The sequence below is a fragment of the Nanorana parkeri genome, unplaced genomic scaffold (assembly GCF_000935625.1).
Source record: "Nanorana parkeri isolate BGI_ZX_2015 unplaced genomic scaffold, ASM93562v1 scaffold5, whole genome shotgun sequence".
In the NCBI taxonomy this organism is placed as follows: domain Eukaryota; kingdom Metazoa; phylum Chordata; class Amphibia; order Anura; family Dicroglossidae; genus Nanorana; species Nanorana parkeri.
This window is the reverse complement of record NW_017306273.1, coordinates 444093-470714: the sequence shown is the minus strand read 5'-3', so window position 1 is coordinate 470714 and position 26622 is coordinate 444093. Positions and strand designations below refer to the sequence as shown.

At 41.7% G+C, this 26622-nt stretch overlaps 1 protein-coding gene across 2 annotated transcripts in view; it reads left to right on the top strand.

Moving 5' to 3' along the window:
* The window catches only part of CHD5 (chromodomain helicase DNA binding protein 5), a 117321-nt gene that overhangs the window by 35084 nt on the left and 55615 nt on the right, over window positions 1–26622 (top strand). For both annotated transcript variants that reach the window (XM_018552455.1, XM_018552463.1), the window contains 9 exons: window positions 11247–11429; window positions 12606–12724; window positions 13026–13264; window positions 14100–14221; window positions 15587–15710; window positions 17616–17788; window positions 22552–22776; window positions 23595–23795; window positions 24764–24975. In XM_018552455.1, the coding sequence (XP_018407957.1) occupies window positions 11247–11429; window positions 12606–12724; window positions 13026–13264; window positions 14100–14221; window positions 15587–15710; window positions 17616–17788; window positions 22552–22776; window positions 23595–23795; window positions 24764–24975 (1598 nt within the window). The remainder of the gene's footprint in view (window positions 1–11246; window positions 11430–12605; window positions 12725–13025; window positions 13265–14099; window positions 14222–15586; window positions 15711–17615; window positions 17789–22551; window positions 22777–23594; window positions 23796–24763; window positions 24976–26622) is intronic.

Here is a 26622-nt window from a genome sequence, read left to right as displayed (position 1 = left end):
TTATCTCATGTCTTTGATTAGCCTTGTCCTTGCTTCACTTGTTCAATCACTGACCCGCTGCAGCCTCCAGACTGACGGACTGCTTTAAAGGCTTCAGCCCAGCCAACATTTGTAGTTCGCCCAGTTTTTGGTAGATACCGGAGACTTTAACCACAGTTCTTCTATTTCTCTGAGACTCTTAAGTCTGGATTTGCACCATTTGTGTTGAATTGATGTGTGCTGAAGTGCGTTTTTTTTTTTTAGCGTGTTGCATAGATGTGAGCCAAAAACCTTTGCATACCCCGCAACACGCTGTGATGAATTGTAATGCATTGCATGTAAATGTAGCATATTCTGTTTTCACCCATGCAGTGTGTCGATGTGAACAGAGCCTATTGAAAACCAATAATTTTAGCTTGTCATTGTGTTGGGCATCAGTTGGGCAATTCAGCGCAGTACATGTGGCGTGAATGGGCCTTTTAGAGAGATCTCTGCACATTGGTGGTCCATGCAATCATATTTATCCCCTACCATTGGTGGTCAATGCAATCAAATTTAACCCCTGCCATTGGTGGTCAGTGGCAATCATATTTTACCCTCTCCATTGGTGGACCGTAGTATGGAAATGTATTCTCCTCCATTGGTGGTCAGTGGCGGTGATATTTTATCCCTCTCCATTGGTGGACCGTAGTATGGAAATGTATTCTCCTCCATTGGTGGTCAGCGGCGGTGATATTTTATCCCTCTCCAATGGTTGACAGTGGCAGTGATATTTCCCCCTCTCTGTTGGTGGAGAATGGTTTGGAAAAAGTATCCCCTTCAATTGGTAGTCAGTGGCAGTGATATTTATCCCTCTCCATTGGTGGGCAGTTTCATGAAATTTTACCCTGCCATTGGTGGGCAGTGGCAGTGATATTCAACTCTCTCCATTGGTGGACTATATCCCCCTTCATTGGCAGTCAATTGCAATGATATGTAACCCTTACCATTGTTGGACAGAGGTATGAAAATGTATCCCCTCCACTGGTGTTGAGTGGCAGTGATATTTAATCCCCTCCATTGGTGAACAGTGGCATAGAAATTTTTCCTCAATTGGTGGTCAGTGACAGTGATATTTAACCCTCTACTTATCCTCTTGCATTGCTGCCATTCTTCAGGATGACGTCGGGTCGGCACTGTAGTTGTACTGTTTGGAGGAGATCACTCTGCCTCATAGTACCAATATCATAGAGTGTTCTAGCACCCGGTAGCCAGTTTAGGTGTCCTGGGTTCTATGGAACAGCCCTCTTTTTTGCGACAGAATGCTTTGGTACTGCTACTGAAACCTTCCGGCACCGGCATAGTTGCAAAGTTTCCTGGATTCTGTGGGACAAGGTCCAAAATTACTAGACCATCCCTATGTTGGTGCCGGTATGCAGTACCAGAGTGTTCTGGCACATAGGAAGCCTATATATACAATTTGACCCAGAGCGAATTTATCAGTTTCCCTCCACCAATGTTTCTTTTTTTTTTTTTTAAACCAAGTAATTGGATTACATCGTGTGCATCCCGAGTAATCTTTTGACAAATTTTGCTGATTTGGAAAATTCTGTTGTGGAAAGAACTTGCTTAAAAAAAAAAAGAATAATTTAAAACATATGGCTGGTTCAGTTGTACAATAAACACAAACCCTGAACAAACAAAGAATTTGGTGAGCGAGCAAAAGCATACATAGGCTGTTCTGGAACATGGCTATGTATCCGAGGCTTAGAAGGGAGTTTTTTTTGCTTTTTTAATCTGTGCAAAACTGATTCTAGAACACGACTATTGCAGCATTTTCATTTCAAGGAAAAAGGTATAAAAATATGAAGATTATATGTTTAGGGAAAAAAGTATACTTTAAAAAATTATTTTTGTATCTTTACAATTCCTAACATTAGTGATATCTAACCCTCTCCATTGGTGGTCAGAGTTTTAGCTGGACAACGCCTATCGCTCAACCCTCATGTACAGAAGAAGAAATCAAATGGCTTTGAGATTTTTCTTCTACTTTCAGTTTGATTTCTTTTCTACTCTTATTGTGTGTGTAATATATATATATATATATATATCAGTGGTCAGCTGAGGCTCATCTTCCTGCCCACCCAGACAGGGCACCATTTCATGCCAGATTAGACAATTGGATTTTTTTTATATATACAAGCATATATTTTTTGCTTTTATAAAATATTTATTTTCCAGCACGTCCCTCGCTCAAATCCCATTTCCCACATTCTGCACATAGATTTTAGACACTGACAAACAAAAACAAGTAGAATGGAAAAAATAAATATAATAATTTTATATACAGTGAGGGGAATTTATCCAAACTGGATTTTGTCTAAAAAAAAAAAAAGCCAAGCAAAAAAAAAAAAAAGGCAATATAATTTTGGTGCATTATAGAGTAGTTGTCAGTCAAACTATCAGGGCAATGAAAATCGAAAAAATGGCCTGGATAGGAAAGGGTGTAACTGGCTGGTACTAAAGTGGTTAAAGCTGAACTCCGGAATAAGCAAATATTGCCTAAATACCAAGTGTACCCTTACTTGAATCTTGGTGAGCTTTGTGTATTTCTTCCAGATCTGTGCAGTAAGAAAAGTGTGAGACTTGGAGCTTCCTGTAATAAAGGCCAGTCACTGCTGCTCTCTCTCCTTGTGCAGGGTGACTGGTCTTGTCTCTGCCCCCTCCTGTAATTTTCTGCAGGCAGCCTGTGGTGGGAGGAGCCTGCTGGGCCCCTCCCACAGCTCTACTCTCTACACAGGCTATATACAGCACAGCAATGATGTCACTGCTACTTTTCCAAGGTGATATCTGGGTTTGCAGAAGCATTTGTTGCACACAAAGTGTATTAATTCCCTTTTGTGGCTATTGAGGATTACATTTAACGTTTTTGTATCCGACGTTCAACTTTAATTTTGGTTGGAGTTTGCTTATGAATTCCGTTTGATAGACCGCAGACTATTTTGCACTTCTGTGCAGTCATAAATATTAAAGATCCATTAACCATAATCATGCTGTGTAGTTGCAGTGCGCCCATTAGAGAATACAGTCTTCTGGCAACCATGTAACGAATTTTGCTATTAAAGAATATACATTAATAGGTCTTAATGGGAAAAAAAAGCGATCGTTGTCTTCCATAAAGATAAAAAAAAAAAAAGTGCCTGCTTAAATGCTTTTAAAAGCGGCAGCATTGCCGTTTTGTCCGGTATCTCCTCCTCCTATTCCATTTTCTTAATGACTTTCCCCTTTTCATGTTTTAATCTTAGATTGGCAGGACTGAAAGCCCTTCTTATTCAGATGTATAATAGAGCGGAGAGGGAGGGGGTGAGGGCTGGTGAAAAGAGTGAAATGATTTGAACCTGTACTGAATCCGTTTCCATGCCAACCAATTATTCATAGGCTAAATTATAACTGTTTATTAAAAAAAATATGTGAAAATGTTATATTTTTGCATTCAGGGGACCTCTGAAAGGTGTATTGTATGTACTCCTTTTTTTTCCTGGCCATCGATAAAATATTGACTAAATTCTACTGCCAAATAATGGTGTTGGAAATAATACGGCCACCTGGTGGGGCAGGGAGAACTATTGCGACTTGTTCTAAAGAGTCCTCGCTTTTGTTTCGTCAATGTCTAAAATCTACACGTGGGAGATGGAATTTGTGAGCGAGGGGCCATGCTTTTCAGGAAGATAACCCCCAGCTGACTATTGCCAGAAACATCAACCTAAAAGTGGGCTCAGGTTGCAATGCTGGCTTGAAAGGTTAATTTCAGTGCTGGTAATTCTTTGAGGGTAATTCTTTGAGGGTAACTATGTTTCTTTAGGGGCTATTTTTTTAATTATTATTATTATTATTATTTTATTAGGATTAGTTTTAGGGCCTGTTCACAATTTAGAAATGCTTTGCGGTGCGTCAACAAACATGCCTTGTGTTAAGGTGGCCCATTCACTTAGAATGACCAAGGCCCATGTGGTCAGTGGATCTTGTTTGTATTGCAATTTGAGCCCTGGCACTGTGATTTTTATTTTTTTTGCACAAGAATATACCCCTGATGAAGCCAATGTAACAGCGAAACACATTGGGTGTGGGTTGTATAGATTTGAGCACTGGCACTATGATGTGTTTTTGCACATTATTTTATCATTGATGAAGCCAACGTAAGGGTGAAACATGTTGGTTGTGGGTTGTATGGATTTGAGCACTGGCATTTTTTTTTTTTAATGTGCACATGAATATATATCCCAGGCATCCCAACTCTCCTGGTGCAGATGAAGGGGGGCGACAGAGGGCACCTCCCTGACATGAAAAGGGCACCTCCCTGAAATTACTTTTTTCAGGTTGGGATCCCTGATATCTCTGATGAAGCCAACATAACAGTAAAACATGTTGGGTATGGGCTGTACTAAAATTGGTTAGGGAGGGAGCAATTGTGAATACAGAATATAAAGTAAAATGGGAAGAAAGCAATATCAGAGATAGATAGTCTTGCGGCCATGCTTGTGGCCGCAAGATTCTGGCGGCCACAAGCATGACTCCCAGAGGCACAGCTGGAGGGTCGGAGTTGCCCACCCTTGCTCTAAAATTAAATGACTGAAAGTAAAATAACTAAAGGGAACTATATGTTTTAATGGAAATGAAATAAAAGCTTTGAATGCATTTTTAAGGTTTAAATCCTGAGTTTAGTGTCACTTTAATGGGGGCTGATGTATAAATCTATACAATGGGTGAATATCGTTCTCGCAACATTCCCACCACTAGATGGAGCTGAGGTGTATAGGAATCTCCCACGTTCCTCGGCTCCATCTAGTGGTGGGAATGCCATGAGAACAAGCCGTCTGAATGTTAATTTTAAAGCAGACCGAAGTAGCATGGCAATGCAAGTTCTGCCGCCCCTCTCCCCCATGTTGAAAGTTAGCATTATATATTAAATTAAGACAAATATAAGGAGAATATGCTCAAAATATACAGTACTTGCCTTACACTCTGGCGGCACCTAAGGGAAGGGGGCACAATGGGCTTTCTGGTGAGATTTTCAGAACACTGAGGACTCCAAATCTAACAAGAAGAAGCTCCAGCGCAATATTTACTTACATCACCCGCTGTCTGTGCTGATAAACGCTGCTCCATTGAAGTCTGCTGAGAACCCCACCACACTTCCAGAACTGTTGATCTCTTGGTCCCTTGCTGTGTTCAATGGTTCCGCCCGCCAACCTCCCTGTAAGTAGTACTGTGTCTTGTAGTGAAATAGAAGTCGGAGGTAGGAACCATTGTCCCTAATTTGCTTTGTTCATCGGGAAATCCTAAAGCGACCAATCATTTTCCAGGGGTCATAATCTAAAGCAGCTGAAAGAATGAATTTAATTGGCCGCAATGAGTAACAAAGACAGACTAAAAAAAAAAAAACGAGACACTTTAGGCGAAGCGAATCCTCTCTTGGCGCCTGTTTTACAGCTGCCTTATACCGTGATGTATTATGCATTCATGTGCGCTGGGAGTGAAAGAGAGTGGCGTTCTAGTCACAATATTGTGATGGTAGAATTTGTATTTATTAATAAAAATGCGTCGTTAAGAATCTGATACACGTGAAGCCTTCAGTCACAGGAAAATCTCATATAGAACCAATCATAACAAACTGACAAAATAATTACATTTCCTCCTTTTTTTTTTCCTTGCAGAACTATTGTTTAATCGTGCATACTTTTGCACACATGCAGTACGTTCTCCCCCTTCAACTTCAACAAATCGTTTCCTGCACGTATAATAATTTTGTATTTTATGTATAGAATTACAAGGTAATAGTCGGGGCTCATTCACATGGGCGCAGAGGTCCGTACACTGTAAAAAAAAATCGCCTGGATCTCTGTGCCTGGGAGCCAAAGCCAATAATAGGCTGCGGCTATACGCTGGTAAATGCTGCTCTGAACATATACTTGCATACAGGTACATATGTATGCCCCTGCATGCAAAGTGTCTGCGTCCAGGCGGCGTACGTCCATACCTGTACGCAAAAGCAGCACATACGCGCGGATAGCTTCATCTGTCATTGATTTGTTTAGGCGGACTGTATAAAATACCTGTGGCTCCCTGGCTCCGAGATCTGACCATTTCTTTACAGTGTATTGAGCTCTGTGTCCATCTGAATGCCCACTGTCTTCATCTAAGGGCATACACCCGGGCCTATATGCAAGTATACACTCAGAGCAGCATTTACCAGCATGCAGCCATAATACCTGTGGCTCCCGGGCCCAGAGATCTGGTCATTTTTTACAGTGTATGGACCTCTGCGCCTGTGTGAATGCCCCCTGTCTGCGTCTAAGGGCGTACACCCATACCTATATGCAAGTATACATTCAGAGCAGCATTTACCAGCTACAGAGCTGCAATACCTATGAACATTCAGTTTGAATCGGCGAAGTACATTGCAGGTGAATCAGGAAAAGGTGTGCAAAGTCTTGCAGTTGGTTTTCTTTGCAAAGCAGCCACGGCCTGCATTTAGAAGCCTGCCCCCTGCCAGTGGAAGGTCTGACACACCTCCTGCTGAGTCATAGCTAGAGCTGTCCAATCAGCAGGGAGCATGAGCTTTGCTGATTGGAGATCTCTAGCCCTGACTTATCAGTAGGGGTGTCCGATCTCTACAGAGAGACCACTGCTTCCACATGGAGAGCAACGGTCCTCTGCAGCATGCTGGCAGGGGGCAGGCTTTTCTAAGGTTTCATGATTTTGATGAATAATGTGTGTCAAAAAGCAGTTTTGATAGATATGAACAGAAATCTCCCGGACATGTATTAAGCTGTGTTTGCCTGAAGTTTATGTTTTTTTTTTTTTTTTAAATTCAAAATGATCGAGTTGGAGAAGTATAACTCTAGAAATCAGTAAAGACAAATAAAAAAGGGAATTCAAAATACCTTTTTTATTGGTACTTGTAGCGGACAGATAAATCAGACTTGCTTTCTTGATCAACAAAACCTGCAGAAAAGCGCTCGACTAAAAATGGTTCCCACATGACCAAAGGGAGTGTGGCGTGATTGTGGGCCAATGAATGTTAATACGACCCCTGTTCTAAAACCATGCACCTGCAAGTATAGAATGCCCTTATTATTTTCCCAAACCACATTTCCATCCAGTCGTTTGTTGTATCACCACTGTTAGATATTCCAATTGTATCCATGAAAAATTGCATTGTGACATCTTTCAATCTTTTTTGTTTTTTTTGCATGAAGGGTAATTTCTCTTTTAAAAAAAAAAAGGAATTTAAAAAAAAATAAATAGTATAGTATATACAACAATATAACAGCAAATCAATATACAACAAAAAAAAGAATATTCAACAAGACATTTTGTAATAGAATAAAAAATAAATTTCTTTGAAAACTACAGCCGCTTTAATGTACTAAATCCTGTCAAAAAAATTTAATGAAATAGTGCGACCTGGTGGCGTTGGTGTATACAGTTGGTGTACAGAATGCCCCCAGAAATGTCACTTCCTGTTTCTGTGATTGACTTGCTGATTTTCCCAGTCTGCACTAAGATATAATTACACATTTTTTGGCATCCTTTGCAATAGCAATTTAATTTTTGGTGAAATACTCCCTGAGGGCTAATCATTACTAAAGGGATGCAGACACTGCACCTTTCCCTATTACAACACAGGAAGTCACTTAACTGGTTACAATGAACCCAGGCCGTCCCATTTAGGAATCAGTCTGGAATACTCTGGAAATCCACATAGTGGAACAAACTATTTCTTCACAACAGAAACCTGTAGGAAACTGCAGCAAAGTTGGTTATAATCCTTACAATGTGCACAGATCACTCGAAGAGGATTGATTAAAAAAAAAAAAAATGGAATTACTCTTATGGTCCCTTTCCCACGGCCGGTCCCATCGGGTCCTCCTGTCAGTTTTTCAGGTGAACCCGATCGGGTGCCCAATGCTAGTCTTTGGGCAGCTGTGTGTAAATGGATGGACGTCCGTCTACACCTGGTTACCCCTGACTCTGGCCAGGTCCAGAAAACCAAAGAGAATAGTGTTCTGTTTCGACAGACCTGATCCTAAGGGATTGGGGGTAAACTGATGTAAACATGGGATCCGGTCATTTCAGTTTTCATTAAAAAAACTGGACGGACACAGATGACACAGTAGTGACATCTGATCTGTACCACTCTGATCTGGAGGGGATCCATGCACGGATCCCCTCCTGATCAGCCTGTGTAAAAGGGGCTTTAAGGTTGAATCAAATGGAAGTGGTGATATGCTAGGAAATTGTCACTCATTAAATTAAAAAATATATATATTCTTTTATTTAATGTGTTTTTTTTATCGTTATAGCACATGTAAAAATGCAAATGCTATAAATTGAAAACAGTTGTAATTTCCATCATACCAGCCATTGTGATCGAACAGACCAAAAATAAAATGTATGTAAAATAAACATTTAAATCGAACAAAAAGAAAGCAAAATCAAAACGCGTTGTCATTGGCATCCAACTGACCATAACGAACATTTGTGACAAGTTACAGCTTTGTGAAGTTGGAGAGCAGCCGCCATAAACATTTTATGACGATCTGGGCTGCTCTGCCGCAGACTGTAGCCGCGCCTGTAAAAATGAAATCACTATATTGCATCGCGGGCTGACACTTTCATTGTATACTTGGCTTTGAAGAAGTGGATGAATTTTCTCTCCAGCGGACTGTTTTTCTGATTAGATAACTTGTTTCATACCTGTAATTCTTTGCTCGCGACCTTGTGCAGACACTCTTGTCTCTCTGTATCCAATAAATATTATTTGCTGGTGGCCTTTAAAGCTTTTCTGCAGGAAATAAAGTAGAGAGGCATACCATTATTAAATGGACACATCACCCCAAACCGCCATATCTGGAGATTAAAAAGCTGGCCCAGCAATTGGTAAAAGCAATCTGTGAACTACTTATGTTATCCAGAAAGCGCTGGGACTATGAGAAAAAAGGTCAGTCTACCCAAATGTGTTTCATTCCAGTTGTAATTGGGGCCTGGTGAGCTAAAACAGCCCATGGTATAATACATATTGTAAGATTTGGGGGTATTTAGCACTTATGGTGAGCGCTAAGACACCACTTGAAGCCATTTACCATAAAACCAGTGTACATAACAGTCCACTTGACTTTCCTCGAAATAATTTCTTTTTGTGTCTCACCAACATCAGGTTGTCCAGTATACTCCCAGTGTCCTAGTTCCAGGACTTCACTGTAGTTCTCCTCACATACAGTCCTCAGTATCGCTCAGCAGCTTTCCTCCGCTCCAAGTGGCTCACCACACAACTGCGTGACTCTGACAACTCCACACTTCTCGTGTGGTTTCTCTCTGTCTGTCCAACAGGTCCCTCGGGTGCCACCGACCCTCTTGTCATCTCCCAGCTTCCTAGCTGTCAAGCTGTTTTTTCCTTCCGTGCTTCCACCACAGACACCCACTCGGTGTGCCCCATGTACTACACCATCGTGTGCTATACCTCTGAGCTCTGATCCAGACTCTTAGGCTAGGTTCACACCTAAGCGACACCTCACCGCGCAGCAATTGTGTACGATTCTGCGTCAATTGCCGCACGGTCAGGAGTCGCCAAGGTGTGAGCGATCGAGCTGTGGGTGCCATTATTTTCTAATGGCACCCCAGTCGCGCGGGGCATGTTTCGCAAAAAAGGTACTTTTTTTCTGCGATTTCCACGCGGATATCACCCCATTGAAATCAATGGGGACGCGCGGCAATCGCAGGACCGCACGATCCCGGGATGCGCGTCCCGGGTGTTGTGCAGGTGTGAACCTAGCCTAATAAGTCTGCTCTCAGCCACCTGATCAGCGTAGACTGGTCAATGGCAACACCTGGCCCCAGGACTGGAGATTTCATCTCACCCAAGACTCTTGGAAATCTCCAGAGTTCCAGATCCTAGCTAGAATCTGGAAAACCCAGAAGAAACTGAAAAGCCAACCTCTTCCCTGCAAAACTAATCATGTTCTGTAGCCTGGGGGGCTGACACTCCTGGGTGCCAAAGTTGCCAAAACTACATTGTAGCATTGCCTGGCAATGCTACAAGAAATTGAATAAAGCCAGCGGTGGAGGACCCAACAGGTAGGGTAGTGCGGTGTAGAATGTGGTGAGGTTAGGCAGCTCTAAAAACATATAAGTAACTTTAAAAGGTGCCTTAAGGGATATTCCAGGAGATGAAGTAGGAATGCCATGTCAATGGTTCATGGATCCAAAATATCATTTAAATTAATTTCAATTTAATTTTAGAACATCCATTGTAACAAGCCACTACATTTCAGGGGTTCCCCTACGGGGGCTATAGAAATATATACAATATATAAATACATGCATAAATAGACATTTTCATGGAGGGTTATAGACATGGAATTTAATAGGTAAACGTTTAGATATATCAAATTAATATATATACTGGTAAATAAAAAATATCCATAATAATACTGTTTGTAACAATGTGTAGAGATGATGGAATAGAAAAGTTAATAATAAAACATGTACAATGGCAATAATCGCAATGATATTATTAATGCTTCTGTAAACAATCTCTTACTTTTTACTGGTCTTGGTGGTGATGATTGAAAGAGACTAATCTATAGCAACATATTTTTTTTACCTACATGACTATACCCAGCTGTCCATGGGTTGCTGCATTTTAGCTTAATATATTTTGTTATAGTGAATTATTAGCATTATTAAAATAAGGGGGACTATATTCATGTATATGTCTACAGTTGATAATTACTTTCGAGTCTGTTAAGCCCCAGCCCTGATACTCAAGCCTTGATGATTTTCCCAGTTTCCCACATCCATATTTAATAAGCCCCTCCCTTGCGACTTCCCCCCCGCCCCCCCTAAGGTGCCCATACACTGGTTGAATTTCGGACAGTTTTTAATGTAACCGGCCTAAATTCGCACAGTGTGTGGGGCTGTCTGCTCCCTTTCAGTCGGCATTCCTTGAACAGCTGATTGAAGGAGCCAGCGGGAAAATCTTTGTGCGATCAGAGGCGGCAGACAAAAAGCTGCCCACTCTGATCGAGCATTCTGACAGGTGCCGCCAAACAGCGGCGATTTCACGATTAACGAGCTGTTTGTGTTGATGGGGAAATCTCATCAATTTTTTTCGTTCAGTCCACGAGTTGAATGAAAAAAAATTGACAGGCCTATGGCCAGCCTTAAGTAGAGGGTTTACATTCAAGACAAACCCCCCTCACTCCTTTTTTGGGTTTGTTTTGTAGGGCAGTGATGAGGACATGTCGGACAATGAAGATGAAATGGTGCTGGAGAAGTCGGATAGCGAAGGAAGTGACTACGCTCCCAACAAAAAAAAGAAGAAAAAGCTTAAGGAAAAGAAAGAGAAAAAAGCTAAGAGGAAAAAGAAAGATGGTGAAGAGGACGATAATGAAGAAGGATGTATAAAGGTAATGGAATTGCATGGCATCACATGACTTTGGCAGGTCATATGACTCTATTCCCCTTCTTTTTATTTATTCTTTAGAATGAATGGGGTTTTGCTTGCTTCAAAGTCCTGAATCAAGCAGAGTGTAAAGTGCATATGTAACGCACAGGGCTTTACTTTACAAAAGCTTTTCCTAAATCAGCAGTAAGACCATACTGCTGCTTTATAAATCAACCCCATAGATGTACAAAATACTTCAATAATTTTGCATGCATGTGTACAAGACGGTGGGGTAGATAGCAGTCATGTGTTCTACCACAGCTCCAGTTTTACCTCTGAGTGTGACTTTCTGTGCAAGCACAATTGTGGGAAATTTTACTGATCTACTTAACTGATGTTCTTGTCACATATAGAATATTACATTGTCCTAATCTGGTGGCTCAGGTAAAGCAGACCACACGCCTACAGATTAGGATGGCCAAAACCATGGGGGCCAGTAAGAAAAGCAAAAAGCCTCTCTGCAAGGGCAGATGTTATGATTGGCCCTCCTGGTCACCTGTATAGAGCCAAATGAGTAGTTTCCTCCTGGATGACCAACGAACTTCGAACTGGTTGCCTTTTTTTCCCCATTCTGATGTAGTTTGGCCTCAATAGCACGTTAATTTGAGTGGATTAGGCCCAGTCGTCCTTTCTGCGTTGCTAGTTATTTAAATACCTCTGACTTTTTGCATGTAAGTATTTTATCAGGGCTTATTCACTAAGGACCATATCACATGAACTATTTTACCACTGCTAAAAACTCACCACATTTGCTAAAACTCAGCTTCTCTTCTCCTTTGATGTTTCTCCCTTGCTTCCCAAGCTAGCGAGATGCTAATAGCGATTGAAAAGCATTGCATGCAGCGAGGTGTCATTAGCAACAGAATCACCGTTATGATATCACCCTACAGCAGTGGAAAGATCAGAAAAGCTCATAGAATATGCAGTAAAATATAATAATTAGATCTACAATTTTATGATAGCAGAATTTGCGCTAACGTCTGTTTGATAGGAGTTGGTGTACTGTTCATATTTCGCTGTACATTTTCTTTTTTGTCACCTTTATTAAATGATTTGCTTGATTGCTCCTAATTGGTTATGAATTTCCACTATGAATTAAGGTTTTGCGTTAACAATATACATTAATCTTTATTTAAAGGAGCCAAAGGCATCTGCCCAGCTGATGGAGGAGTGGGGCCTGGACAATGTAGACTATACCTTCTCCGAAGAGGATTATCACACACTGACCAACTACAAGGCCTTTAGTCAATTTGTGAGGTGAGAGGATGGGGTAATCGTTTGTTCTGCGCTTTAGATGAGCTTTAGATGAGCCTCATCAGCTGCATTTGGTTGGCTGCTGCTCAGAGCCTGAACCGAAATATTGGCCATACAGTTGATCATGCTGTATCTTTAGCGGATAGAAAGTTTTAAGTAATGTAGAAAGCAAAATTCTTCCACCTGCAATACAGCAATCAAAAATCAACTAAATTCCTTTTTCCTTTTTTTATCAAGCGTTTATGATTTCTGTTTTATGTCATGGTATGCGTAATAAACTACCTTATTTTAACATACTTTCCAGGCCTTTAATAGCCAAGAAGAATCCCAAGATCCCCATGTCCAAGATGATGACTGTGCTTGGTGCCAAATGGCGAGAGTTCAGTGCCAACAACCCACTGAAAGGCAGCTCAGCGGCGGCAGCTGCAGCGGCGGTGGCGGCTGCTGTTGAAACTGTGGCAGTTGCTCCTCCCCTCCTTGTGGTCCCTCCGCTGCCTCCTCAGCCTCCACCTATAAGAAAGGCAAAAACTAAGGAAGGTAAAGGTAAGTTGTGGAGGTCACAGTTGTAAAGAATTAGCTGCTGTTAAGGAAAGTTTTTTTTTTTTTTTTCTCTTTTAGTGGTTTCTTGTTTGTTCGGAGTAATTTTTTTTAGTTTGCTAATTAGAAAGTTATCCTTCCCAGTAACATAACCTCAAGTCTTAACACCTCTCTGTCTGCTTGTGTTACATTTATGTCCTATCAGTCTGTCATATCTGTCTGACCGGTCCTATTTGTTTCTCTGTCTATCCTTGCCTGATTGAGCAAATTGGACCACGCTTAATAAGGGTTTTTTTTGCCTTCTTCTGGGTCAACCGTAGGTGTAGGAGTTCAAGATAAGAAAATACAAACAATACATCCTATCCCATGAAAAATAGATAAAATCAAACCCACTTGTGTTTGTTTTTTGAGCTACAACTTATTCCTTGTATTTTTGTATACTCAAGATTTTTGTAACTGAATAAACTTTGATAATCGCTGTGCTGCAACATGTTTAAGGCTTGCTTATTCTCTTTATCAAATTGTTTGCTGGCACACCAGAGTGGTGTGATTCCCCATATGTAAATTTGGGTAAAGGTGTGACTCTCTATTTATTGCCTCTTTGGGACTCTCCCAATAGCGGCAGCAGTGAAAACTGCAATGGTTGCCCAAAACTGCTGGTTGGGTTGAAGTCTGGTTCCTTGTGAATATTTGCTCCACTTTGGCAGCAGTTTCCTTTTTGTCCAGTTTTTGTAAATCATTCTTCTATTTATACAACGATTAGATCTGGTGGTGGTTGTTGATACTATTTGTGTTTTTTTTGTTTTTATTAATTGTAATATGGTGACCATATTTTTTTCAGGTCCTGGTGTCAGAAAAAAACCAAAATCCAAAGATGCAAAAAAGAAGGGCAAAGGCAAGAAAACTACAAACATGAAGTTCAAATTTGGAGGGATGGCAAGCAAGCGAAAAAAGGGATCTTCAGTAAGTGAGACGTAACAGATATTGGTCAGTTGTCAACATAAGAGTCTGTTTTGACAGGCTTTGGGTTTGTGTCGATGGCATCAGTGTGACATCGGTTGAGATGCTTCTCGGAGCCTTTAGAATTAATTGACAGCTGCGTTTTGACTTGCAGTTGACATTTTTCTGACCTGCATTTGACCTGCTTCAAGCTGGTTTTACATCCCAATAGACTTGGCCGGGAAGGAAGAACCCATTTGAGGGGATCAAAAGCCTTTCCACACAGGCACTTTTATGTTTTGATTTGTAAAGTAGGTAGCCATAGCGTCTCTTCACTAGCATTGAAGGGCCAGTTTAAGGCTTTAGTAAGTGTACCTTGACTGTGACAATCAGTCAGTCTTCTCTTTGTCTTCCTATACTGAATGCAAATTTGAAATCTATTTTTTATGGGCACAGCCATGTAAGGAGCCATGGCCAATCACAAGCCTTGCCACCCCAGATCTACATTATTGATGTTACAGATGCCCGGACCTTTTACAGAATGAACAGAAAAGAACACTGCCCATAAAGTGCCACCACAGTCCCCACACTCTCTGGTAACCGGTAGGGGCTCTTTTATGTGCAAGCCCTTACATGCTCAACTACTAATTGTCCAGTATAAGTAGAGCTTTTTACCATATACCATGCCTTGGTGATTTTTTTTTTTTAACCATATACCATGCCTTTCTGAGCCTTTTATATTTATTTATTTTACCATATACAATGCCTTGGTGAGCCTTTTACAATATACCATGTCTTGGTGAGCCTTTTTTTTCACCATATACCATGCCTTGGTGAGCCTTTCACTACATACCATGCCTTGGTGAGCCTTTTTTTCACCATATACCATGCCTTGGTGAGCCTTTCACTACATACCATGCCTTGGTGAGCCTTTTTTTCACCATATACCATGCCTTGGTGAGCCTTTCACTATATACCATGCCTTGGTGAGCCTTTTTTTCCACCATATACCATGCCTTGGTGAGCCTTTGACTACATACCATGCCTTGGTGAGCCTTTTTTTCCACCATATACCATGCCTTGGTGAGCCTTTTACTATATACCATGCCTTGGTGAGCCTTTTTTTGTTTATTACAAAAACAGATCTGGCAAACACGGCTCAAAGACAATATAGCATTATCACCCGTAGCTAACTAAGTGCTTTTTATTTTGTTTTAGCTTACTCTGGAGAAAATATAAATTTGAATGTTATTGTTTGCTATATACAAAGCAGATACTATGGCTTTGTGAACTATATATATGTGTGAACTTAGCCAGGGAAATTAATCGAGATTTAAATAAAGGGAAGGTATATACAGTTAATCATTTTTTTTATTCCTGTATATCCAGAGTGAGGAAGACGAGAGGGAGGAGTCATCGGACTTCGATAGCGCCAGTATTAACAGTTCCTCCATCAGATCGGATTTGTCTGGGCTAGGAAAAAGAGGAAAACGTGTAAGAAGAAAAAGGAGAGGTAAGCGTTTTTGATAAATAACTCTTAAGAATAAAGATATAAAATATAGGTTGGAATATTGCTTCACACAAGGGAGTACCTAAAGCAAACTGTAAGCCTCAGGTAGCAAAATGTCAGTAGCCAGGAAATGGAGACACACGTACACCTCTGGTTATATACCGTATAAGCCGTCCCGAATATAAGCCGAGGTACCTAATTTTACCACAAAAAACTGGGAAAAATTATTGACTCGAGTACAAGCCTAGTTTGGGAATTGAGGCAGCTATTGGTAAATGTACAAAATGAAGATAGATACCAATAAAATTACATGAATATTTATTTAAAAGAAAAACAATAACCTAGCTCTGTAAGTGGAAAAAGGGGTACAGGGCTACATATAATGCACTACGGATCATTTAACCCATTCATATTAGCAGAGCATAATTGTAATAATGGGCTGAAAAACTCGGCTTATACTCTAGTATATACGGTACCTGAATCAATAATACCTGAATCATTATGCCCTGTGCCCCCTTCTTATACATTTCACCAATTCGAGCTTGGGCAGAGTGATCCTGTATTTGGAATGTGTGTGTTCAGTTGTGACAGACCCGTTGGATCTACATTTGGAATATTTTAGATGAAATGGGATTCAGTTTAAGCATGCTTGGAGTTTGTGATATATGTAATTTTTTTATTTTGTCCATCGTTTCATTTTAAAGAGGAACTTCATCTTTTAGAAATGGCCAGTGATGGCAATCTACAAACCGATACTTCTAGATAATTGCAGGCTTTTTATTCTTTGCATACCTTTTATTTTTCTTTTCTCCATTCTCCTCATGGTGGCCATTTTTCCTAAGGGCAGATTAATCAATCTCTTTTTTTACTTTCTGGAACTCTGGGTCTTCCTCTTGGAACATGTGACAGTCCACGTGACTTGAGGGGGAAAACATGCCTTTCCCCTGAGCAGAGGTTTCCCGAGGCGGGGTGACACCTGATGCGGGTACCTGGTGACACCCTGTAGTGATGTAATCGTGTATATGCGCGATGATGTCACGCACTGTACTGCTGTTACCTGCCATCTTGGTGATGGATGCTGGCAGAGAGAAGATGGGACATTCACCCCGCGGGATAAGGTATGCCACCGGGTCCTCTCCTCTCTCTTGAGCAACTGTTGGGCTCTCGGTCCGTGACCGAGTGCCTGACATTTCAGAGGGGTGACACCAAAATGACTGTCAGCTAATGGTGTCACCCGGGTGTGGGCTGCCCCTGAGATATCACAAGATTTTGCCGTTTACAGATGAGATTCAGGAAGGCGCTGGTGATGTAGCCTTTTCAGGATATATATCTGAGGCCAAGGCTACGTCACCAGTGCCTCACTCAACCAGGCCGGGGCCACATCACCAGTGCCTCACTCAACCAGGCCAGAGCTAAATCACCAGTGCCTCACTCAACCAGGAAGTGGAAAAACATAATTGTAAATAAAAGCAAAACATTTTTAACTAATGAATGTAAGATGCTTTCATATTGGCATTCAGAGCTGCATGCTGATGTGATTTTCAGAGAAAGGTCTGCTTAAGCTTTTACACTTTGTTCAGTTCCAAGCATGCAATACCTCACTCCATGTCCCACCAACATTCCAAATGCAGATGGTCACCAAAGAGCAAATTGTTATTCTGTATTTTTATGGCATTTAAGTGGCTGCTGTTTTCAGTCAGCTGTGTGGCTGTATGTTACTGATAATCGGATGACAGATCTATTACCATGTATCAGCTCTCACAAGTAATGTGTCTTAAGTCTAACACAGCATATTGCAGGATTTCCTCCATGCTGTGCCAAACATTCTGGACAATAGACTTCTCCATGTTCTGCAGCATGGGGCTGATTCAGCTTTAAAGTAACCCTTGAACTGTTTTCTTTGATAAGTTGATGTTGGAGAAGGAGACGGCTATGAGACTGACCATCAGGATTACTGCGAAGTCTGCCAGCAGGGAGGGGAGATCATACTTTGTGACACTTGTCCTCGTGCCTATCACCTTGTCTGCCTGGATCCAGAACTGGAGAAAGCCCCTGAGGGCAAGTGGAGCTGTCCGCACTGTGTAAGGCATTTTCTGTATTTCCTTCAATTATCTTGGGAGGTGAAAATCTATGGGACATTCAGCAGTATGATCCATGTCAGAAGTTTTAACCCTTTCTTTCCCTAAAAAATTGTCTGCATCCCCATTGGATATAGTTCTCATCAATACCCTGTCCTGACAGAAATACAAATCATTGTGCAGGTAAAGCAGCTTCCATATATGTACTTTAAAAGTGGATTTGTCTGAAGGTAAAGCACAATTGAATTTTGCTTAAATCAGCGAAATACATGCCATTAAAGTCTTACAAATTGCGTTCCCTGTAAAGCAGCCACAGCCTGAGTAGATAATTCTGTCCTCTGCCAGCATACTGCAGAGAAGGACCTTTAGTTAGGATTTAGAAAACTTAATTTCTTGCCTCTGAAAAGAGGCCTCTGCTTCCTCACAGGAGTACTCAAATCAGCAGGATATATGAGCTTTGCTGGTTGCTGGACTATAGCTATGACTCGATCAGACCTCTGCAGTAAGACCACTGCTTCCCTACAAAGAGAGCATGCTGGCAGGGAACAGGCTTTTCTACTCAGGCTGTGGCTGTTTTGAAAGAAAACCAACTGTAAGGCTTTGCACATATTTTGTTTTTATGCACATGGGATGTATTCAGAAGAGTTAAACTGAAGGTTCTATTGGACTTTAAGCTATACAGTTTACATAACTAAAAGTTGAGGAAAGTTCGCCATGCAAAGTACATTTTTCCCCAAGTACTTAGTCATCATGGTTTTGAATAGCTCCAACTCTCCCAGCTCTGCTCCCCTGAACTCCAGTACAAGATCACAACAGACAGAGCAGTCTCCAGCAGATGTCAATCCACACTTTTGGGAGCCTTTGCTGTGCCTGTGTTTTTGTGGAACAGCAAAATGTTTCCCAGCACACTCACCAGCCAGCATGCAAAAAAAAAAACCTGTCTAACCGCTAAGGTTAAAAACAGAGGTTTTGGATACATGTCTTCTGCAGAATATGTGAAAGCCGCACTGCCGCGCCAAGGCACCTCTGTGTACTGCGGTCCTAACTCTAACCTATGAGAGTCTCCATCTTGGAGCACATGTAGCAAAACATAAAATTGGGTGCAGGTTCGCCACGAGGCAGCTCAATCTCCTTAAAGGCACAGGTACACACAAGGTACCCCGCACATCACAACGGCAGCTGAGACCCCCATTGTGTCACTGCACCAAATCAGTCAAGCAAAACAAATAGCAAACACACTCATCAACTCATAACCAGCTTTCAAGCAAGGTGCACATGGGAGGGCTTTTTACAGTACAACAGCAAAAAGATTCCCAGCATACTCACCAGCCAGCATGCAAAAAAAACCTGTCTAACCGCTGTGTTTTTGTGGAGACACACACAGCTTACTAGCACACACAAGGGTGGCTCCATGGGACCCTGCAAAGGAAAGGAGCCACCCTACAACAGTTTTGAGGACCAGATGGTTCTGCAGGAAGCTAAAACTTTTAAACATCAAGGAGCAGCATCCATTGAAAGTGATTTCATCAGCATCTGAAGTGGCTTAAATAACATTTTGACTTGGGTGTAGAGAAGATGGTTTGCACTAGACGGCTGGGGGTGCCTCCTGTCCGCTAGCATAGTCATCTCAATGGATGAAGCTGCAAACTCCCACATTTACATTAAGACCTCAGCCGTGAGAAGCTGTGGCAGGCATCTTAGTAAAGACCCGAATACTTCTTGAATGAAGGTATTAAAAACCAGAAGTCAGTCTGGCATACCACAGCTCCTACTTTTAATATTTCCTCTGCCTGACACAGCATCTATTCTAATCCATTCCTAAGGGTGCATGGCATATTTTTAATCCTCCTAGCTGCGTGGAGCAATTGTAAACCTTTTATAGTGCAGCTGCACAAACCTAATGCTTTCCAGCAGCCGTAGTGCTCTCGTTTTTAACCCTTTCCCATCGGCAATTATATTGTATTGTTAATAGCCTTGCTCTATATTACCAGGCAATGGACGTCCAATTAAAGGCCAACTCCACCCACCATTACTATAACCGTATGACATGCTTGCCGGCTAGCTGAATTGTATACTGGCGTCTTAAAGCTGAACTCCAGGCAAACCGCTAGATACACAGCTAAAATACATATGAGATCTACGTGTAAAAAATAAGTCAAGGCAACTTGTCTTGCTGTATTTTCCTTGAAGACGTTTCACTGGTCAATGACTTGTACAAACATTCTCTTGGAATAATAAGGTGAATGTTTCACCAATGTTGCTCCAATCCACATAATCTGTTAATCGCAACCAGGTGTTGATTTCATTTGCATAATTGGAGCTAGGATGTGTTATTAACCTGCCCAGTGAGAGGTGTTAAAACAGCATTGTATGGTGGTGGTGTGGGGGGTGAGACAGCTATTGTCTGCCACATACAATGCTGTTTTAACACCTCTCTCTGGGCAGGTTATGAACACCTCCTAGACTCCAATTATGCAAATGCAATCAACACCTGGTTGCGATTAACAGATTATGCGGATTGGAGCAACATTCACTATATTTATTCCCAGACATTTTTTGTACAAGTCATTCTGAATTGAGAAAATGTTGACTTATTTTTTTACAGATACACCATGACCTGGATGAATGAGAATCTTCACAGACACATATGAGATCTGTTTTACCAGCCCAAAGGATTTGTAATTCCTAGGATTTGCACAGAGTACACAGTAGAGCTCTGTCAAGCAGGGGAGGTGGGGCCTGCTGCAAAGTAACTTCACTATAGGCTGCAATGCAAGTAGACTGGAAGAGACTCTGCAGGAAATAAAGGAGATCACGCACTGGGATATATAAAAAAAAAAAAAGGAAAATATTTAAAAATAAATGTCAATTGTTTATGACACACAGCCATCTCTGTTATTAAAAATATATTCTCCTCGTTTTTATAGTTACAAGTCAGTTTTGATGAATAAAACAAACATTATACCCAGAAAATTAATTTGGGGGAAGCAAAAAATAAATACAAATCAAACGATTGATTTAAACTCACGAGCCGCGTCTTGCTGGGAGCCGAAACGAGCTGAATATTGATAAATAATGTTTTTGAGGAAAAAGGCAGCGAATCCATTATGTAACGAGGCCGTGTTCTGATTCCTGGAATACGGTTTAATCACGTCTCGCAGGGTATCTGGATGAGCGATCTGCGAAGCCCATTAAAATGTTTTTAATAAGACCGAGCTAAAGTGAACAATTTACACTGGGAAACCATGGCAACCAACGAGGTGTTCGTTTTCATCAGTTGGACTGCACATGGTCAAAACATGATGTCTGATCAGCAGCAGCGGAGTAGAAAGGCATCGGGATTAATAAATCAGCTTTCAAGCTTAACTTAAAAACACCAGTAAATGCAATTATATATATATATTCATTACCATTGACAAATGCAACTAGTGCAAGTACCTGATTTTTCCCTGGTACAGCCTTTAGTAATCTCCTTTACAGTATGGCTCGGACTGAGGGAGAAGGGGGTTGCAGTAGGAAGGGTCACACTAGGAGCATGCTGCAAGGAACACGCTGACGGGAAGAGGGAGCAGAGTAATGAACTCCTCAGGCTACTGCTGCTCCTTAGCTTTCCAATCATAGCTTGGGGGCAGGGAGATGACTTGAGACTTGACTTCGGAAATTATGGCTTTTTAGAAAGTAGACACCCCAAGTTGATCTAATTTGTTGTCGCTGTTTTTTTAGGAAACACAACATGCTGGTATTGAGGGGGTAAATCATGGAGCTTGGTAATGATGAACTAGATGCAACACATCAGGTGATAAACAGAGAGATCCATAGGTGAAAGGGTTAATGTGCAGGTCACATACAGTCAGTGTCATCACAAGGGCCCGTACTGGGTGACACCATCAGAGGGGGTGACACCAAAATGACTGACAGTCATTTAGGTGTCACCCCCCTCTGAAAAGTCGGGCACTCGGTCATGCAATGAGAGCCTGACAGCTGCACGATAGAGGAGGGCACCCGGTGGCATACCTTATCCCGCTGGGTGAACATCACCTCCTCTCTTTGCCAGCGTCCATTACCTCCTCTCTTTGCCACGTGCCACAACACACGCTTTCATGATGACATCCCAGCAGGTGACACCCAGCGGCTGCACCAGGTGACACCACGCCTGGGGACGCCCCTGCATTCCGCGGTAGGATGGAGATGAAGGGATTAACATGCAAATGCGTAGGATAAGGTAGATGAAAGTTTTTTATACAGGTTACAATCCGGGCCAGATTAAGAGCATCATGGGCCTGGTGCTGTCGGTTGGAAGTGAAGCAGCAGAGGCGGTTCTGAGGCGACCGCTTGGTTCTCTTTGGGCCCCACCCCCGAGGCCCCAGGGATTTGCCTCCTAATATGCCTGATTGGATAGCCACCGGCACCATTTCCTGATTGTGTTCAGCCTGGCCTGCCCAGATTGCCATTAGGCATACTAAGGGGACCTGGGCCAGCCGGACGTATTTGCACTGGTGGACCTGGAGCTGGCACTCTAGTAGCCCCTATGTTAAACTGGCCCTGGTTACAATGCAGAGACCAGAGTGTCGATGTCGCTTGGGACTTTGGGCCTTGCCTGAATCCCATAACATACTGGGGACATACTGGGGACATACTGGGGACAATAGAAACCACACATGCTGTTCTACGACTTCCATCGCTCTGCTTAAAGACACATGGATATATGAAGCGGTACAGAAGTTGGGTATCCTTGAGCACACTGTGACATTTGCACTGTATTGTAGGAAAAAGAAGGCATCCAATGGGAGCCAAAGGAGGAAGAGGAGGATGAAGATGATGGAGTTGAAGAAGAGGATGAGGAGGATGACCATATGGAGTTTTGTCGTGTCTGTAAAGATGGAGGGGAGCTCTTGTGCTGTGACACTTGCCCCTCATCCTACCATTTGCACTGTCTTAACCCACCTCTGCCTGAAATACCAAACGGTGAATGGTTATGCCCTCGTTGCACGGTAAGGATATATAGCATCAAGGCCTGATCGATTTTCTTCCCTGCGGTCCCTCCGGTCGTTAGGTCCCTGGATGTCCATTATGGTGGAAATGAGTCCAGATCAGGTTCCTGCTGTCTTTCATCAGCTCCAGCATCTGTATACCCCTTATAGACCAGAACACTTGTTACATTTATACTATTGGCCAACTGAGATGGAGATAACTTTATCGTTGCTTACAAAGGATTATTCTGGCAATATATATATATATCTATAGATCTATATAGATCTTTAGATCTATAGATATATCTATATCTATAGATATATATAAACGGATCAGCCTTTCTTTTAGCTATATTTATTGTCTACAACAATTATTTTATTTTCCATGTAATTTCCAGGCAAAAAGACATAACAGAACCTAAGACATACGTTTGACCTGTGTCAAAACAAACTAGTGTTAATGTAAATAAAAGTTCAAACTTTCTTCTATACTTTGCCCTGTTTACGATGATGCTTTAGGTCATTATTTTAGTCATGGTACAGCTATTGGCAATTGACATAAGAGCTTAAAATAAATATGACCAATAAAATACAAAGTAAAATCTTGCTGACTTATAGCAGCAGCATAGTCTTTGTCTAAAGTGTTAATGTCTAAAAGTGTTTTTTTATGTATTACTATGTCCATCTCCTTGTCAATCCCATTACCCTTGTTGGCATCTACAGTACACCTCCTGACTATCCCATTGTTGGTGAGCCAAAATTTAGAAAAACATTCTTGCTTGGTTCAAAATGAATACACTTGCTCTACTGCAAACTATCTTTTTCCTTTTTTTCCACAGTGTCCGCCATTAAAGGGGAAAGTTCAACGGATTCTGCACTGGGGTTGGAGAGATCCGCCTTCATGCACACCAGCCCCTCTTACTCTGATTGACCAACTCATGCCTCCGCCTAAGCCTATGGAAGGGATTCCAGAGAGAGAGTTCATGGTCAAGTGGGCAGGGCTTTCCTACTGGCACTGCTCATGGGTGAAAGAATTACAGGTAAGACTTTTTTTATTTTAATTCTTGTTTGGCCCCATAAAGTGGACCTGTTGTGAAATGTCTCGTCATCCTTAGCTTGGTAACTTTATATTAAAATTACATATGAACACGGAAATTACATCTGTTACTATGAAGGGAACGATTTTTTTACCATGCACCCTACTGGTTCATACGTTTAGTCAGACTTCAATGTGAAAGCAGCCTATCAGTTTAGTAAGAACTGGTGACATCACAGTTGCTTAGTAAGACCTGGTGACATTGCAGAGTCAGCAGCCTATCAGTTTAGAAAGAACTGGTGACATCATAGCTGCTTAGTAAGAAATGGTGACATCATAGGGTTGGTTGCCTATCAGTTTAGTAAGGACTGGTGGCATTGCAGATTCAGCTGTCTATCAGTTTAGTAATACCTGGTGACATCATTAAGTTAGCAGCCTGTAAGTTCCCAGTATACCCTAGACATTGCTAGGAATTTGTCCAAAGATAGTGCTATACCGCCTTATATCTTATCTTGAAGATAGGAGAGTAGTGTGTTTTTTTTACTTTTTATTTTTCGTTTTTGAGAGACTATGGAAAGGTTGGAACCCCCCTGTCACTGTCTCCAGTATAGTATTTCCTACTGCTCTGTCTTTGGGACAGGAAGTAAATAAAAATCTCCCTCACAGGACACAGAATACGTAACTGACAGGGATTCTAACTGTTCCCTTTTCTATCCAAACCTTTCATATCTTTACATATCTGAGATAACTTGCGGGGAGGTAGCCAAGCACACAGAAGGCAACTTAGAGTTGAAGCAATGCATATATATGTCGGTGTATGAGCATTTCCTTAAAGCAGAATCCCCCGTTAATACCCCATTGATTCACACTCATGTAAACCATGACATTGTATTCTCATATCCCTTTGTAGCCATATGTTCCTTTACCCAGTATTGATATTCGGTATTTACTAGGTTGTGTTTGGCATTTCAGCTGGAGCTCTACCATACAGTCATGTTCCGAAACTACCAAAGAAAGAACGATATGGATGACCCGCCACCGTTCGACTATGGATCAGGAGACGAGGACAGCAAGAGTGAGAAAAGGAAAAATAAAGACCCAGAGTATGCAAAAATGGAAGAGAAGTATTATCGCTACGGGATTAAGCCAGAGTGGATGATGATACATCGGATAATGAACCACAGGTAGGAGACCGAGGACATCTGTAGACTGGTCGTCTAGTGATGAATCTCCATCCTTATCTGTTGCTTATTGCTCACAGCCGTGTCCATGTTGCTGAGATTTGCTATCACTTCCTGCCTTGGTGACAAAGTATCCAGTAAAAGCTCCTTTTGCTGCTGGGCCCTGCTCTCCATTTTTAACCTGGACCTTGCAAAAGATCCCCCCCTCTCCTAAACCATAGTGAAAGCACAAGACCGGTAGATTAAAAAGATGATGATACTGATTTCTTAGGTCACGTGATGGGCTGCGCAAATGTTTCTCAAAACAACCTCTTCAATAAACATTCTCTAAAATAATTATTCGTGCAAGCAAACTCAACATACTTAACAAACTTCCTGCTAAATCCAAAAGATAAAACTAAATGTTAAAATGCCTTTTTGTGAAGCGGTGAAAATTAAAGGTAAAAATAAAACACAGAATATAAGCAACTTATGCAAAAAATCTGGAGGTTGGTTCACACTGATGCGTCGCTGTAATTCCTGATCTGCAGTGCATTGCGATTTAAATGATGCAGGCATGCATTTTAAAGCAATGCAGTGTGTTATAACGCTCGGTGCTGCTGGCCAAGAGATGAATGATTTGTAATTTTAAATAGGTTAAAAAATAGAAAAGAAATCATACATTGCGATGTGTTGTAATCAGGAACAATACGTCATGTATCCAAATCCAAAGTGTTTGTTTATTGAAACGTCATGTCATCAGAACAACAAGCACTTTTGGGGCCTCACAGAGGCCCCGAAAGTGCTTGTTGTTCTGATGACATGACGTTTCAATAAACAAACACTTTGCATTTCAAATGGTTTTGGTGTGCTGGTGACATCCCTCTACCAGTTTTGTAACCAGGCACTGCAGCACATGTGCAGAACATACACCAGCACACCATAAAGCACACTTGTTTGTATGAATGGGCCATTAGTGTGTTTTGTAATTTCCACAATGTGCGTAGTGCTCAGGTACATTTGTATGTGTTGGAAGGGGGATACGGGAGTATGTTTGTTTTATTTTGACTGTATGTCCAAGATCTTTGGGGAAATATCCGGGGTCTAGATAGACCACAGATCCAGAAGATGATTGAGGACAGTCTGTAATCTCCTTCTCCTCTCCAGCCCTGCACTCACTGGAACTGAACACAGAAGTGCTGAGTACTCCAATGTTCATTCACAAACAGAAGCGGTAGTAAACATGTTTGACATGTTTACTATCTCTTCAGTTATGAATAAACACTGGAGTGGTTGGTACCATACCTTTTGAGCATGCATCCGCCATCTTCCATGATCAATTGGCAGTGGAGGAAAGGGATGGAGTGAAGTACGTGCTGGAGAGGGAGGTACGTGCTGCGACGCGTCCTACTGGATATTTCACAGCACAATCAATGGTTTGTTATGTGGCAAGATTGTCCCAGGGAACTGCAGAAGGTGGTATGCTCTTCAGTATTTGTAGGACGATGCGCAGATAACCCACCTTTTGTTTAATCTCTTCTCAGGGGCTGGACAAAGGCTCCAGGCAAGGACCTCTGGGTTGTGTACACTGAGGCAGTCAGTGTGGCTCCCAGCTTCTGGGCTTGCGGGAGGAGACACCAGGCATGGGGAAATGGGGGCTTAAAGTGTATG